Source organism: Danio aesculapii, chromosome 13 (assembly GCF_903798145.1).
Source record: "Danio aesculapii chromosome 13, fDanAes4.1, whole genome shotgun sequence".
In the NCBI taxonomy this organism is placed as follows: domain Eukaryota; kingdom Metazoa; phylum Chordata; class Actinopteri; order Cypriniformes; family Danionidae; genus Danio; species Danio aesculapii.
In genome coordinates, this window is record NC_079447.1 from 39,813,479 (window position 1) to 39,831,163 (window position 17,685).

The 17,685-nt window shown below is 38.2% G+C and overlaps 1 protein-coding gene across 2 annotated transcripts in view; it reads left to right on the forward strand.

The window, feature by feature from the left end:
• The window catches only part of ccar1 (cell division cycle and apoptosis regulator 1), a 55,989-nt gene that overhangs the window by 13,125 nt on the left and 25,179 nt on the right, over nucleotides 1-17,685 (forward strand). Inside the window, exons 5-13 of one of the 2 annotated variants that reach the window (XM_056470394.1) lie at nucleotides 779-811; nucleotides 965-1,161; nucleotides 4,488-4,614; nucleotides 4,801-4,914; nucleotides 15,123-15,315; nucleotides 16,064-16,253; nucleotides 16,350-16,505; nucleotides 17,210-17,435; nucleotides 17,510-17,623. In XM_056470394.1, coding sequence (XP_056326369.1) covers nucleotides 779-811; nucleotides 965-1,161; nucleotides 4,488-4,614; nucleotides 4,801-4,914; nucleotides 15,123-15,315; nucleotides 16,064-16,253; nucleotides 16,350-16,505; nucleotides 17,210-17,435; nucleotides 17,510-17,623 — 1,350 coding nt within the window. The remainder of the gene's footprint in view (nucleotides 1-778; nucleotides 812-964; nucleotides 1,162-4,487; nucleotides 4,615-4,800; nucleotides 4,915-15,122; nucleotides 15,316-16,063; nucleotides 16,254-16,349; nucleotides 16,506-17,209; nucleotides 17,436-17,509; nucleotides 17,624-17,685) is intronic. The other variant, XM_056470395.1, reaches the window with a different exon arrangement.

Here is a 17,685-nt window from a genome sequence, read left to right on the forward strand (position 1 = left end):
ATGTCACGTAATTTGCGACAAACACGGGAAGGTGATGTGATGCTTTCCACATGTAGCAAAACCATAGAGCGAAACAGACGGCAAAATGGGAAAATGTAAGTTTGCGTACTAGTTAGTTTGCGAAAGACGAGTCTAAATAGAAGCTGAAGCCTGTTGCTGAAAACAACTGCGTAATTTATTCTCTCAATCTTTGTTTCTTTTGAGTTCTGTTGCATGGTTGTGCTCCATTGATTTTTTTTATTTTATTTTATTTATTTATTTTTTTACTTCGACTGTTTATTAACAACCGTTTATTAAGTTAAAGGTTTGAAACTTGAAGTGGCAATGAGGTCTTAAAATATTCCGAGAAGGTCTTTAGAAAGTCTTAAAAAGGTATTGAAATTACCTTTAGGATTCCTGCATATACCCTGCAAAAGATCATGGAACACTAATGCTGGGTTTTCACAATATGGGAATTTAAGCATTCACATGAGTAGATTACATGTAAAGTCAGTGCAGACGCAGAATAGAGGCTGATTTCTGTGAGGTGGCATGAATGAGGTGGAATGCCCAACTTATTTGTTACAAATTTGCGCAAAAAAGTTGAAAAACTACCAGCGAGTAATCTACATTGAGTGACTTGAAAACCTTTAAATGTTTTAGACAAGTGTAACGTTTGATTTTATACTTGTGATGTAAATAAATACAGATTTATATATTGTTTTTAAAAATGTTGACTTGTGGTTAATGTGCAGATACTTCTTCATGTTTTTTTTTTTTTTTTTTTTTTTTGTTACAGCTTCCACAACCCCAGCAAGCCCTGCTCTCACAGGTACACTGTGTTTTCAGTATTGCATTTTCATCATCATGTTTGTGTTTTTACAGTCTCATCATTTTAAATGTGTGAAATAAAGCAAGAGACTTCTTAACCTTGCCAGATATGAGCAGTTTATTTTCTAACAGTGGTGCTGTGTGTATTTTTCAGCCCCCTGTCGCTTTGCCCACCAGTCTGAGCCTGTCTAACCCTCAGCAGACAGCACAGATAACCGTGTCCTACCCGACCCCTCGCTCCAGCCACCAGCAGCAGACGCAACCCCAAAAACAGCGTGTTTTCACTGGGGTCGTCAGCAAGCTGCATGAAACTTTCGGCTTTGTTGATGAGGATGTCTTCTTCCAGCTCAGGTTCATTATTGTTCATTGACTATGTTAGTTCACGGTGGATTAATTGAGTTTAATTATTAATCAATAAATGTAAAAATTAAAGTTAAGCTTATACCTTTTCTTCGGAACACAAATGAAAAGCTACTAAAAACATTGGTAAAACTTTCCATGTGACTTCAGTGGTTCAACTGTAATCATCCGAAGCTCCAAGAACACTTTGGTGTGCCAAAAAACTGTAAAAAGTACTTTGTTCACCTAAATATTTAGCATCAGATCAGGGTGAGCGCTTGCTACAGGCAATACAGTGCTTATCTTTGCGTTGCTGACTCTAGTGGGAATACAGCATATTGCGTGTAGTAAACACACACCCTGACCTGACATGGGAGAGAAGACAAAGTTGAACAGTTGTATTTGTATTTATTTATTTTTTTTCTGCACGCAAAAACTATAATTCCGTTTCACAATGTAATGATAAAGCATGCTATTTATAAAGCAAATGCAACAAACACCATTTCTGTATCAGTATGTGATAGAATAGAGCGGAATATTAAGCTCTACGCTCTTGCATTTTATCTATCTAAAAACACCATTTCTGTATCAGTATGTGCATTAGGTAAAAACATTTAGGTTTACTTAAACCCTATTGATTTTAACAATTGAAAGGTAATAATTAGGCTTGGGTATTGTTTGGGGTTATTTCGATACCGGTGCTAAATCGATACTTTTAAAACGGTACCAGTGCCAAAAAATTATTTGACAAAAAAAAATTATTTTAACCATTATAATTGAACAATATAAACATATATTTATAATAAGTTTAAAGTAAACATCAATTCATATTTTATATATTTGAATAGCATTAATATATTTCTTTTGATCATTTGATTGTTAGCATGAATGCAAGATTTGCATTATGCTATTAACATTACATTAGCTTACTACTAACCTGTGGAAAGGCTGTCATCAAATCAGGGAACACCTTTTTTTTTCTGGGTTTGGGGCCTGTGATTACTTTTACATGGACATCAGTGATCTTATGATTTGCCTTAATATGAATAAGACAATAATATGATTCAGGTGTTTACATGAGTTACATTTTGAATGTTACATTCATGATTCCCAGTTACATGTTATAGCACATAGATGCATTAACGTCATTGCGTCACCAGCCTAGAAATGTTTCCTCCGCAGTTTATGTCTGTTGTCCTTTTAAGATAATCAAAAATTACTGTTTTCGTGGTAGACTCTTGATCAGAGTATTGTTTTATCATATTGAAATCAGAGTATTGGTGTCCATGTAAACGTAGTCACTGAAAGTGCCAGATGATGTCACAAACTGTCAAAGACAGTCCATTCCTCACTTTTAAATGATTCCATGCGCCCCCAAATTTTATAAGTTTTTCCCCCTTACATGCAACTTTTGTAAAGTATCTGCTGCATGTTGGTGTGTCAGAATCCTTGCTTGTAAAATATAGCCATACTTTAGAATGCTTAGTTTAAGCAAATTAGATGAATTCGATCATGCATGTTGATGAAGGGCGTCGCTCACCACATGCGCCATACTGTGGGATTTGCCTTCTATAAACCACTGCAACAAACGCCTGACATCACTGACGGTGATGTGTACTTATGTGTTCCTTTGATGCACCCCTTGATGCTTCTTACGTTCTTGTCAGAGCACCAGTGGCACCAGAATTAAGCATCGAAATTCATATGCTGAATGGTCTGGTGCATACCGGTTACAAAGGTACCAGTGCCAAAATGGCACAGGGTTTCGGTACCCAACCCTAGTAATAATCAGCAACTATGTCCACATAGTCTATTATTTGGAAATTTGAGCATGACATTTTATATCCAGCTGTCCAGACCATTCAAACCTTTTAGCAGAAATATAAGCCAATGTAATCTAATTATTAATAAGGGAGTTATGACCATAAGTGACGAGAGAGTGAAATTTTTATATGGTTCTTTAGACACAAAGTTTGGAATCAATACCATCAAAGGACAACAAAGTCCTTTATTTCTTTTTTAAGGACTATTTTAAAATAAGGATTTTTTTCTATTTTCTGGAGAATTGATACCCATCTTTGATCATTAGCTTTTCAAGTGAACGGAAATGCAATATTTAAATCTTAAAAATATTAAAAATATTCAAAAAGTGTCATTTTACCTTTTCTCAAAAAACATCTTAAAACCACATTTTTCATTTTTATGTTGGAATATAATTTTAAAGACTCCATTCATTCTTTTTTTTTGGCTTAGTTCCTTTATTAATCTGGGGTTGCCACAACATAGTGAACCGCCCTTCCAGCTGCAACCCATCACTGGGAAACATCCCTATATACTTTACACGCATACACTACGGACAATTTAGCTTATTCAATTCACCTATAGCATATGTCTTTGAACTTGTGGAACCATGCAAAACTTCAACTGACCCAGCTGAGGCTCGAACCACCAACCTTCTTGTTGTGAGGCGATCGTGCTACCCACTGCGCCACCGTGACACCCCTTTTTAAAGACTTTTAAAATTTAACACAATAACTTAAATTATACTGATTAAAAAAAAAAGAAAGAAAAAAAAAACACCAGCTAATAAAATAACCTTATTTGTGACCCTGGACCACAAAACCAGTTGCACGGTGTATTTTTGGCAGTAGCTCAAAACTATTGATTTTTATTTTTTCTTTTATTCCAAAAATTATTAGATATTAAGTAAAGTATAAAGCATCCTTTTCCATAAAGATATTTTGTACATTTTAGACTGTAAATATATGAAAATAATATTCATTGTTAAACTTTTCATTTAGACAGCTTTGAAGGTTATTTTCTGAATGTTTATTTTTTTTAAACTGTCAGATTGTAGATGTTCACCTATTGTCCTATATATCTACAATAAACCATACAACAATGGAGAGGCTTTGCTTTACTGGCATTGACTTGACAGCACAGCACTATTGCAAGCTGCAGGAAATAGTACACTACATAGAAATGTCCTATCAGTACGTTATTTGAGTGGACTTTTTTGGTAAGCATGTGTGGTTCATGCACAAGCAGATGAAATAGAGCAGAATATTAAGCTCTGCGCTCTTGCGTTTTATCTATCCTTTGAATAGTTTATTGAAATGAAGGGCTATGCAGTGCAGTGCTTTCTGTGTGCAGTACGTGAAAGTGTCCAAAGTGAAACCAGCATAAACCTTTTTTTTGCCACATCGGCTAAAACCCGAAAATGCAATTTTCAGTCAATTTTTGGCAGGAAAAAGTTTGGTGCATCCTTAGTTTTTTGCTTTACTTCAAATTGCTCTGCTATTTGTTGCCTTTAAAGGTGTTGTTTTGTGTTTTTGCAGTGCGGTCAAGGGGAAAACACCCCAAGTCGGTGACCGTGTTCTGGTGGAGGCCGTCTACAATCCAAACATGCCTTTCAAATGGAACGCCCAGCGCATCCAAACCTTACCTCAGCTCCCTAACCAAACGGTAAGTGGAGTCACGTGGTCTGAACAGATCATCAATCTAACCTAGTGTTATTCGGTTCTGTGTCCACAGTGTTTCATGATGATGATGATGATGATGATGAGGAGGATGATGATGATGATGATGTTGATGATGATGATGATGATGATGATGCTGCTGTTGATTCCTGTGTTCTCAATCTCCATGTAGCACCAGCCGCCTCAGCCCTTACCTCAGGTTTCCCCACAGCTGTCCAGCTTTTACACTGATGCAGGAATGCCACGCTACTCTGATTTACACTCGGCGGTGGATTCAAGACAAAATGTAACCCATGCCAATTGATCCCCTCCCCCGCGCCTCATTCTCTCCTCCTGCTTTTTATCTTCTGCTTGATTGCTCTTTCACTCTTCTGTTTCACAAAATGTGTCCCTGGGTTTCTTTCCTGCTGCCAAGACAAGTCGCTGTTGCTGCTTTTTCACTCCTCCCTGTATTACAGCTCACGGCTTGTGTGTTGGAGTAGTAATTATACTTTTTTTTTCTCATAATCCTTACATTTCCTTTTTTAGCTAATCTGCCCCTGCTGTTCTTTGAAACAAATAGTTTACTTGAAAATTAAAGTCACTTTATTCGCCCTCAGGCCTTTTTTGTTCAGTAAAACATTATTTATTTTAGGTGAAACTTTGGTTGTTGGTCGTTCATAAAATGTAAGCAAAGTTTGAGAGTTAATACATACAGTGCATCCAGAAAGTATTGATAGCGCTTCACTTTCTCCACATTTTTATATGTTACAGCCTTTTTCCAAAATGGATTAAATTCATTCATTTCCTCAAAATTCTACACACAATACCCCATAATGATAATGTGAAAAAATATTTTTTGAAATTGTTGCAAATTTATTAAAAATAAAAAACCTAAAAAATGACATGTTATAAGTATTCTCAGCCTTTGCCGTTAATCTTTAAATTGAGCTCAGGAACATTCTGGCTGTTTCTCAATTCCAAGAACGCAGAGAACGGACTTGCGTTCTTGTGGAGACCGATCTTGCCTGGTGTCTTAGGAAGAACAAACTCGGGAGAACGGAGATGCAGTTAGTCAAAAAATCTGGATGTTGAATTGTGTGTACAGATTTGTTATAAATATAAAGGTTATTTGTTGCTGTGTACAAATGCGTATGGAGAAAGTATTGCATTGTATATTGTAATAAGGTGCTGTGTACAAGTGCATATGAGAAAGTATTGCACATATTTATTGCACAGTTGGGGAATATTTAACTGTTCATAAGGTAGACAGCCTGAGGAAAGAAACTTTTCTTGTGTCTGGCTGTTTTTGTGCTTGGTGCTCTGAAGTGCCGACCAGATGGTAACAGTTCGAACAGGTAGTGTGCTGGGTGTGAGGCGTCCAGAGTGATTTTGCGAGCTCTTTTACTCACTCTGGAAGAGTACAGTTCTTGAAGTGTAGGAAGGGTAGTGACACTGATTCGTTCAGCAGTCCGGACTATTCGCTGTAGTCTCCGGAGGTCGGTTTTGGCAGCTGAGCCAAACCAGACAGTGATTGAAGTGCAGAAGATGGATTGGATGACATCTGAGTAGAACTGTACGAGCAGCTCCTGTGGCAGGTTGAACGTCCTCAGCTGACGAAGGAAGTACAGTCTCTGCTGGGCTTTCTTCACAATAAAGTCTATGTGAATGTCCCTTCTCAGATCCTGAGAGATGGTGGTGCCCAGGAACCTGAATGACTCTACTGCAGCCATAGTGCTGTTCATGATGGTGAGTGGGGGGAGTGCAGGGGGGTTTCTTTTTAAAGTTTCTCCCACTGTCAACTCCACTGTTTTGAGCGTGTTCAGCTCCAGGTTGTTGTATCTGCACCATAAAGCCAGCCGCTCAACCTCCTGTCTGTATTCAGACTCGTCCATTCCGGATGAGGCCGATAACAGTAGTGTCATCTGCAAACTTAATGAGTTTGATGGAGGGGTCTTTTGCGGTGCAGTCGTTGGTGTACAGGAAGAAGAGCAGTGGAGAAAGAACACATCCCTGGGGGGCACCAGTGCTGATCGGTTGCCGCTGTCGGATGTGATTTTGCCCATTCTGACTAGCTGCTGTCTATCTGTCATAAAGCTGGTGATCCACAGACAGAGCTAGGAACAGAGAGCTGGGCCAGTTTGTACTTTAGCAGTGATGGGACGATGGTGTTAAAGGCAGAACTGAAGTCCACAAACAGAATCCTTGCGTAGTTACCTTTTTTGTCCAAATGTGGTAGGGTATAATGCAGTCCCATGTTGACTGCATCATCCACAGACCGGTTGTAACAGATGTTAAGGGAGATGGTCCGGGCTGTGTTGATGGCTGTGTAGGGAGATGATCCGGGGTGTGTTGATGTGATGTTGATGGCTGTGTAGGGAGATGGTCCGGGCGGGGTGTGAGGTGTCTGGTCAAAGGTGTCAAATCTACAGTAGAACATATTCAGCTAATTTGCAAGATGTTTATTGCTGTCGCTGCTGGGGGACGGTGTCTTGTAGTTAGTAAAATCCTTTAAACCTCTCCACACTGATGCAGGGTCGTTGGCAGATACTGGTTTTGCAGCGTTTTGGTATAGTTCTTCTTAGCCACACCAATCTCCTTTGTCAGTATGTTCCTGGCCTGATTGTATAAGATTCTGTCCCCACTCCTGTAAGCATCCTCTTTGGCCTGACGAAGCTGTCAGTTTTGGTGTAAACCATGGTTTATCATTGTTAAATGACAAGCAGGTCTTGATAGGGATGCATAACTCCTCACAGAATCTGAGGTATGATGTTACAGTCTCTGTGAGCTCGTCCAGGTCTGTGGCTGCAGCTTCAAAAACACTCCAGTCAGTGCATTCAAAACAGGCTTTGAAGACCTGCTCTGTGTCGTTGGTTCATCTCTTAACAGTCCTTAAATACTGGCTTAGTAATTTTAAGTTTTTGCCTGTAAGTTGGTATAAGATGAACCAGGCAGTGATCGGAGAGTCCTAGAGCTGCTCTGGCAACGGAGCGATGCATCCTTTATTGTGGTTTAGCAATGGTCCAAAATGTTATTGCCTCTGGTGGGGCATGTAATGTGCTTTTTGAAATCAGGCAGCTCAGTGTGTAAGTTTTGCCTGATTAAGTCACCAGGAATGATAAAAACAGAGTCCTGGTGTTGTTCTGTCTCTGTGTTCAGATCAGCCAGCTGTTGCAGCGCAGTACTCACGTGTGCTTGCGGTGGAATGTAAACACAGACAAGAATGAACGAGGAAATCTCGATACTTTTTCGCAACCGTGGCCAAAAGAGGGAATCTTGCTTCATTTTTCCGCTGCCAGCATTTCTCGGAAAGCAGGTTTCTCTACGCTGTGGATAGGCGCGTTCTCAACTACCAAATATGTTGCTACATTTCTCGGTAATGTCTTCTATTTATCACTTTCTCATTTGTATAAGGCCATTTTTGGAAAGGCCTCTGTGATACCTGGCTGACTAGCTGGGCGTTTGCGTTCATTAGACATGAGTTGATATTACGTGGCTGGGTGACATGACCGAAGATTGCTCTGAAGATTCGACTTGTTTCCTCTTTTAACACTTATTTTTATGAAACAAACCCTACAAATAGCTTCATCCAATTTATTGGTTCGCCTTTCTCATTCGGCACAAATCCAAAATGTTCCCAGTTTGGGAACTCAGACTGAACTCATGGCTGAACTTGAACCTGCTGAATCGCGCCTAACGTTATATTCTTACAGAAATGTAATGCTTGGCAACATAACGGAAATTTGTGCTTTAGAGTGTGTGACGTCATGCACTACCACCCCGGTGGCATGGACAACCACGGTGGTCAGTAGTGGGTGGCTGGTTGGAGCTGGCTGGCTGGCCATCTAAGCTGAGTGATCGGGGGAGAGGGGCCTTAGTCAGGGAGGTGATCAATAACCCTATGGTCACTCTGAGGTCCTGTGTTCTTTTGTGGAGAGAGGAGAAGCTTATAGAAGGACAACCATCTGTGCAGCAATCCACCAATCAGACCTGTATGGTAGAGTGGCCAAAAGGCATTTGAAGGACTCTCAGACTATAAGAAACAAAATTTAATGGTCTGATGAGACTAAAATTGAACTGTTTGGAGTGAATGCCAGGGACCGCTTATCACCAGGCTTATACCATCCCTACATTGAAGCATGGTGGTGGCAGCATCATGCTGTGGGGATGTGTTTCAGCAGCAGGAACTGAAGACTAGTCAGGATAGAGGGAAAGATGAATGCAGCATTGTACAGAGACATCCTGAATAAAAACCTGCTTCAGAGTGCTCTTGACCTCAGACTGGGGCGACAGTTCATCTTCCAGCAGGACAATGACCCAAAGCACACAGCCAAAATATCAATGGAGTGGCTTCACAACAACTTTGTGAATGTCCTTGAGTGGCCCAGCCAGAGCTTAGACCTAAATCCTATTAAACATCTCTGGAGAGGTCTGAAAATGGCTGTACACCATCGCTTCCCATCCAACCTGATTGAGCTTGAGAAGTACCGCAAAGAGGAATGGGCAAAAAATTCCCAAAGACAGGTGTCCCAAGCTTGTGGCATCAAATTCAAAAAGACTTGAGGCTGTAATTGCTGCCAAAGGTGCATCAACAAAGTATTGAGCGAAGGCTGTGAACACTCTTATTTTTAATAATTTGCAACAATTTCAAAAATCTTTTTTCACACTGTCATTATGGGATATGTGTGTAGAATTTTGAGGAAATAAATGAATTCATTGAAAATAGGGGAGTACGATAAATGTTCATATTTTAATGACATGGTGCGGGAAAATGTAACTTAATGCAGTGCTTTTTGTACAGTCTGAGACCCAAGTTCTATCGTATATCAGTCAGGCAGTGGAGATAGTTGATTTTTAAAGAAAACAGACCTTAAATACGCCGTTTTTGTAACTGCATACAGTTCACCGGAAGCACTCGACCCAGGTTACTGCAATACTTCGGCATACTTTCGCATATACCCTATTATGTCAAACATTGAATAAAAAATGCATATTTCAAGGTACTTTCATGGGACCTTAATGGTTGTAAATTATGTTTCTTGCCACAGAGTGGACCATTTTCTTCACATTAGATTGTGTTGCCAGGAACACAATATATATGCAAGGAACAATAAGTACTAGGTTTGTTTTGCCTGCAAGTTATTTTTTTTTTACTCTCAAAGCATTGGTAGCCATTGACTTGCAGATTATGAATCACCAAGGGTCACAGTTTGAGATACAAATCTTTTTGTCTAAAGAAATGGCCTAAGGGTGTGTAAATTACCTGCAAATTGTTATTTTGCATACATATTTGGAAATTCTGTAGTCTATGTACTCTCATAATGCAGTCATTTTTTTGTTATCCACAGTGATTTATTTAAAGACATTTTTAAAAATATTTTATCAAGTTAAGTTTTCTATTAAACATTTGAAACTTTAGCTTAAGTATAACCTATTACAAATAAATTGCATTTTTGGTAGCATTTTATAATAACTACACACTATAAATAATTTATTAAGCATTCTCATCTAGTGAATTCATTATTTGTTAAGCATTAACTCTGCAGTTATAAACTGCTTACTAACGTTTATTAATGTAGTCACTAATGCTCTATTCTTAACTTATGTATATCTACACATGTATAATGTGCTTAATGATTGTGTTTTCATATTTAAAGGATTTATTTTTCATGACTAAATTTGGTATTGCATTATTTACAAACCATTTGTATTTAAGAGTAGTTTGTGTATTATTCAGTGTGTATTATATAGAGTATTGTTCAGGCGTATATTAATAATTACTATGTATGTGAATAAATGCTTTATTAACTCAACTTAATGCAGTTTTGTGACCTAATCTAAAGTTAAAGTGAGGACTATTTATGCTTCATAAATTCCTCATAAATGACAATTAAAGGCTTAGTATTAAATAAACAATAATCGTTGCAATCCTATCTAAAAAATAAAATTACTATAAAAATTGGATAAAATATACATAAAACAATATAATAATTTAACAATACAATATGATACATTTCAATGTTATTTAGTGATGTTTAAACTGTACAGTAATTTATTTTTAGATAAGGTTGCAAAGATTTATTTTTCATCTGATACAGTTTCATTTGGGCATCTTCAAATGAATGGAAATTAATAAAGTTGTTTCTTTTATTTTTTTTTTTCCTGTTTAGAATTTAACTGAGCCTTTAATTGTCATTTATAAGGGATTTTTAAAGCATAAATCGTCCTCAGGTTAGATTAGGCCACAAAACTGGATGAAGTTGAGTTTAATGAGCATTATTAACATCCAAATGAACTATTTATGTCTGAATAATAAGATATATAATGTTAATTTGAATAGTTTATTACTAATTTACTTATGCATTTTAAATAATTAAAGACCAGCAACTTCCTTCAAATAACTGGTTTGTAAATAATGCAATACTTAATTCAGTAATGAAAAAATAATAATTAAAGTATGAGAACACAACCATTAAGCACATTATACATGTGCTTAAGTCAAGGATAGAGCATTTGTAGCTGTATTTATAAACTGCTTACTAACGTTTATTAATGTAGAGGTAATGCTTAACAGATAATGATTTCACCATTTGCTAATGCTTTATAAATGATTCATAGACTGTAGTCATTATAATGAGCTACCGCAATTTTTTGTTATTTTTAATTTTTGTTAGCTACTTTTCATTTATTTCATTAATTAATAGTGATTAAGGGCACTTATGATATTTTTGACATCTCTATATCCTGACACAAATGTCACACTGTGCCAGTGATGATAAAATAAAAGCTTTTTTGTTTTGTGTAATTAACAGTTGTAAGACATTGACTATATTTACAAGGACATCAGTAAGCGAGTTATTTGCCTTAATCTGAATAAGACAATAATATGATTAAGGTGTTTACATGAGTTACTTTTGAATGTTCCCCATTTTACATGTTATAGCCACATGCCTATATAGCATCGTGCTATTCAAGTTTTCTGAGTTTCATGTAATTTTGTGTGTTTTATTTTTAATTTGTCGACTTTAACTGCAGTTTGGCATTTTCACTTTCATTTGGGAACATTTCATGCATGCCCCCATGCTAATGAGATATTGGTTGCGAGTATGAACTACTGGAAGAGTGTAATTTTAATGGAATTTGATACCGTACGGGAAAAAAATCTTCACTGACTCGGTAGGTGCAGAGAATAGCGTCAAACAGCAGTTTGTGTAAAGACTATCCTATCACAAAATGCGGTGAAAATCCTACACTATGGTAATAGTTTGATTCCGATGTTTCTATGTCTGTATTGCACCTCAATAATGCAAGTAAAATCGGCATACTCCACAAGTCTTAATTCGATTTCTGTTTAGTTTCATTATAAACTTAATCAGATTAATCAAAAATAGATGTTTACATGGTAGACTCTTAATCAGAGTATTGTCTTAATCGTATTAAAATCGTATTATTAGTGTCCATGTAAACATACTCATTGTCTCCTTTTGAAAGTCCAAAATGCTTGCCTTTTTTTTTCTTTTTTTTTTTTTTATAAAGAATGTGCCTTTTTTTAGTGTTTTTTTTTTTTTCTCTTAAAACACAATCTATTGTCTTTCAACAGGGGCCAAAAGTGGTAAATGGTAACAGCAGTGCTTCAACTTCCTCTGTCTTCATCTCTTTCTAATCATTTTCTTTTCTTTTTACTGGGTTTAGTGCTCCTTCATTACTCATTTAGGCACTTTTCCCTCCCATCCATTAAAATGGTTATCTAAACCTGTATTGGAGATGGCTTAATGCTATTTATTTTAAATACTTTTTTATAGGCTCTGCTTGAATGCTGGTGAGTACAATATGCTTAAAGGGATAGTTCACCCAAAATAAACATTTAGGCCCAATTCCAATTCTACCCCTTAGCTCTGCCCCTTGTCCCAATTCTCTTTAGCTTGAAGGAGTAGGGCTAAGGGGAAGGGGTAGATACCCCTTTGAAAGGAGATTTTTCAGGACCATACTTGAAACCAAGGGGTAAGAAAATTACCCAGAATACACCAGGCACAACAGCAGGATAGCTGCACCCGGAAGTAAGGAGATCCACAACTTAGTATTTTTTGTCATTATTATGAATTTTTACAACAAACAAGCATATGTTTTAATATATTCATAACCGCGTTCATGTTTTACCATCATGAAAACCTCCTAAAAACAAATTTTGTATCTATAATCCCTAATCATAGCTCATCTATAACAGTCCCACAACATTCTGACACTCGATGACACACGAATACCCTGTCAGATAAGTCTAGTGGCTGGGAATAGGTTTTTACAGTGTCTGCTATAATGTTAATGTTGTTTTTGATGTGTTTACATTGATGAATATGGCCACTGTGTAAATGAGAAGTATGGTTACGATCTTATTGCCACATTAGATCGTTATAATAACATAAAATGCCTTGATTGATTTCCTGAAGATAAATACCAAAAATAAAGCAACTGGAATAACTACAGCAGTCGCAATCGTCTGATCTCATATGAAGTAAGATGACATATGATGACGTGTGCAGGTGCTGTCCCATATCTTAGGGGTAAAATTTAAAGCCCTTCCCCTTCACACTCTGTTTCAAAGGGAAAGGGGTAGGGGTACAAAAATTTAATTGGGATTGGGCCTTACTTGCCATTTACTCACCTTAAAGTTTTCTTATTCAGTTGAACACACAAGAAAATATTTTGAAGAAAGCTGAAAACCTGTAATCGTTTACTTGCATAGCGGGGAAAAGCAAATTCTGTGGAAGTCAATCATTACACGTTTCAACATTTCTTCAATATATCTTCTTTTGTGTTCAACAGAAGAAAGAAAGTCAAACAGGTTTAGAACAAGTAAAGGATGACTGAATTTTCAGCTTTGGGTGAACTACCCCTTTAAGGATTTGTTTGACTTGGACTTATTATCTGAAGTAGGGCTATGCATTTTATACTGTGTGTTATTGAATAATGTTTTTTCAAATACATTTTGTAGCTGGTTCAAAGTTTTGGATTTTTAAACTCTTTTCTGAAATAAGTTTCAAAGAAAAAATATTTACTTGAAATCATGGTGAAAACTATCAAATTGTGAAATATAATATGAGTTTATAAGTTTTAAATGTATTTTTTTAAATGTTCTTTTTGAGGTATTTTTTTTACTTAAGTAAAAAAACAGCTTTTATTTGCTAAAAGTATTAATTTTATCACTGAAAGTAATAATTTTTGGTTGTCAGTTTAGTTGAAAAATTAATATGTTTTTATGGGGAGGAGGGGGCGTATTTCTGGCCAAAGACAATGAATTACGAGGATTTTATCATTATCATGTTTTAACTGCATTGGCCAGCTTTAATATCAAGCATTTTTATGCATTACAGTGCATCCGGAATGTATTCATAGTGCTTCACTTTTACCACATTTGTTTATGTTACAGCACTTATTCCAAAATGGATTAAATTCATTTATTTCCTCAAAATTCAACACACAATACCCCATAATGGCAATGTGAAGAAAGATTTTTTGAAATTGCTGCAAATTTATTAAAAATAAAAAACCTGCAAAATCACATGTACATAAGTATTCACAGCCTTTGCCATGAGGCTCTAAATTGAGCTCAGGTACATTCTGTTTCAACTGATCATTCTTGAGATATTTCAGCAGCTTAATTGGAGTTCACCTGTGGTAAATTCAGTTGATTGGACATGATTTGAAAAGACATACACCTGTCTATATAAGGGCCCAGGGTTGACAGTGCATGTCAAAGCACAAACCAAGCATAAAGACAAAGGAATTGTCTGTAGACCTCCGAGACAGGATTGTCTTGAGGCACAAGGCTGGGGAAGGTTACAGAAAGTTGCTGCTCTGAAAGTCCCAATGAGCACAGTGGCCTCCATCATCCATACGTGGAAGATGTTTGGAACCACCAGGACTCTTCCTAGAGCTGGCCGCCCATGTAAGCTGAGTGATCGGGGGAGAAGGGCCTTAGTCAGGGAGGTGATCAATAACCTGATGGTCACTCTGTCTGAGCTACAGCGTTCTTCTGTGGCCAGACGGAAGCCACTCCCTGTCTGGAATTTGCCTGGAGAGACCTGAAACACCGTCGCTTCCCATCCAACCTGATAGAGCTTGAGAAGTACTGCAAAGAGGAATAGGCAACAATTCCCAAAGACAGGTGTGCCAAGCTTGTGGCATTATATACAAAAAGACTTGAGGCTGTAATTGCTGCCAAAGGTGCATCAACAAAGTATTGAGCAAAGACTGTGAATACTTATGTACATGTGATTTTTTTTTTTTTTTTTTTTTCAGGTTTTTTATTTTTAATAAATTTACAACAATTTAAAAAAAAATCTTTTTTCACATTTTCATTATGGGGTATTGTGTGTAGAATATTGAGGAAATGAATTTAATCCATTTCGGAAAAAGGCTGTAACATAAAAATATGGAAAAAGTGAAGCTTTTGCTTCTGTATAAAGTGGTTGTGCATACATGCAACCTGTCTCTTCTGCTCTATCTCTTATTTTTCAGAGCCAGCCACCGGTCCAGAATATGATGAAACCAGGTCCCACCATGCTTCAGTCTCTACCCCCACCCACCACATTCAGTGTCCCTGCACAGGGGCCTCCTCCATCTCTCCTGCAGGCCCAGCTCTCCGCCGCATCTCTGGCTCCACTCCTGCAGAACCCACCGCAGCCACTGCTGCCCCAGCCGCCCCCTAAAGGTACATCAACCCCTCAGCCGTCACCAGAGTCATGATGTAGTGGATTGACTGGTTTAGGGCAGGGGTCCGGAGGGCTGCTGTCCTGTTGAGTTTAGCTCCAACTTGCTTCAACACACCTGCCAGGAGGTTTCTTGTATATCTAGTGAGAGCTTGATTAGCTGGTTCAGGTGTATTTGATTATGGTTGGAGCTAAAACACTTCTTTTTGGTCTATTTGGACCCAAGAAATGGTAGAAAAACTAGTGTAAATTTGGCAGGAGCACCTGTGTCTATTTGATCTGTCATCAGAGCAATACCACAACCGGCTCGAAAAAGAAAAAAGTTGAGAAGAAATTGCTAATTCCCTTCAAAGCCAGGTGGGCAAAATAAGTACATTTTCTACTCCACTAAAGGCTTCTTTCTCATTATTTAGTTAATAACAAAATATATGCTACATGACCGCGCATTGTTTCCGTGTCACTTCTTGCGTGTGTTTGGTTGTGAGACGTAGTTTGTAGCCTGAGACAAAGTTGTTGCGATTCTCCTATTGTAAAGTCATGCAGTGTGAAACCCCATGTTGCCGATCCATCTTGCAGTGTAAACACAGCAACGACACAATACTACCCCAGATAGTCATGCAGTGTGAAAACATCCGTGACGCGACTACTTTAAAAATCATGCAGTCTGACCTCGGCATAACTCGGCAGTCCATGTATGAAAAACAAACCCCCAGACCTGATATCCTTGCCTCTGTCTCTCTGCGCCTGCAGACTCTGTGTTTTCTGGAGGTTTGCTACAGCCTCCAGTGCGGATGATGCCTCAGCCTCAGCAGGTGAGGCGCGTGGAGCCCTCACCACGCTTCCCCAGCCGCAGTGACCGGCCAGAGCTCATCCTGAGGAAAGATGATCGCAGGTCAGCACTCAAACATACACCAGACTCTCTGTGCTTATCAAGACTGAGGTGAAATCAGAAACAAATATAGGATTTTGTCATTTATGATTTGTCTTTATTTGATGTTAATGTCCATGCTTTTTTTTTTTGCCTGTGTTTGGTTAGTCGTGAAAGAGAGAGAGAGAGAAGACGATCGAGAGAACGCTCACCCATGCGGAAACGCTCTAGAGATCGCTCTCCTCGCCGAGAACGTTCACCAAGACGGCCACGCAGAGTCGTCCCAAGATATACTGTGCAGTTTTCCAAATTCTCTCTCGATGGGTAAGTCAATGAGAGATGAGTGTTGCAGAGATTGTTTGTTTTCTAGTATTTGGTTGTTGTATTGTTGTTTTAATTTGGGTTTTTATTGTAATGTCATCTAAAAAAAAAAAAAAAAACGTTTTTATGGTTGGTTTTTAATAAATGGTCTCCGCTGCTACTTTGGCCCAATCCCAATTCTATTTTTGTACCCCTACCCTTCCCCTTCGCCCTTAAAACCAAGTGCGAAGGGGAAGGACTTCAAAATTTACCCCTAAGAAATGGGACAGCACCTGTAAACGTCGTCATATGTCATCGCGATCTCTTACTTCATATGAGATCAGACGATTGCGACTGCTGTAGTTATTCCAGTTGTGTTATTTTTTGGTATTTATCTCTTAGGAAATCACTGAAGGCATATATTATGTTATCATAACGATCTAATGTGGCAATAAGCTCGTAACTATACTGGCATTTACACAGTGGCCATGTTCATCAATGTAAACACAACAAAAACAACACTGTAAAAAGCCCATTCCCAGCCACTAGACTTTTTTGACAGGATATTCGATTCGAATCAAATAAGGCAAACCTCCGCAAACTCAGCCATGACATCACATTCGCCGGGCGCACTCAAGCGAACTAGTAGACTCATCGAGTGTAAACCAGGCTTCATGCCTACTTAGGAATATATTGAGTTAATTATTGCCTTTCTCTGTTTTCAACAGATACAATTGTGACATGATGGAGTTGCGGCGGAGGTATCAGAGCCTCTACATCCCTAGTGACTTCTTTAACGCTGTGTTTACCTGGGTGGATGCCTTCCCCTTGTCAAGACCTTTCACTTTTGGAAACTACTGTAACTTCCACATCATGCATAAAGAGGTGGACTCGCTGGTCAAAAACACAGCAGTGCTGGACCCGCCTGATGCCAATCACACCTACAGTGCAAAGGTAGAGTCAGAATAATGCTGCTTTCCATTTCAGAGGATTTTTGACAGTCATGATTTTTTTGGTAATGGTTATAGGTGATGCTGTTGGCCAACCCCAGTCTAGATGAGCTGTATCATAAGTCATGTGCTCTGTCAGAAGATCCAGCCGAGCTCAGAGACTCGTTCCAGCACCCTGCCCGCCTCATCAAGGTACGGCTCTCCAGATAATGCCTCTAAATGCTGCTGGGTTTGTGCAATAAGCATGCATTATA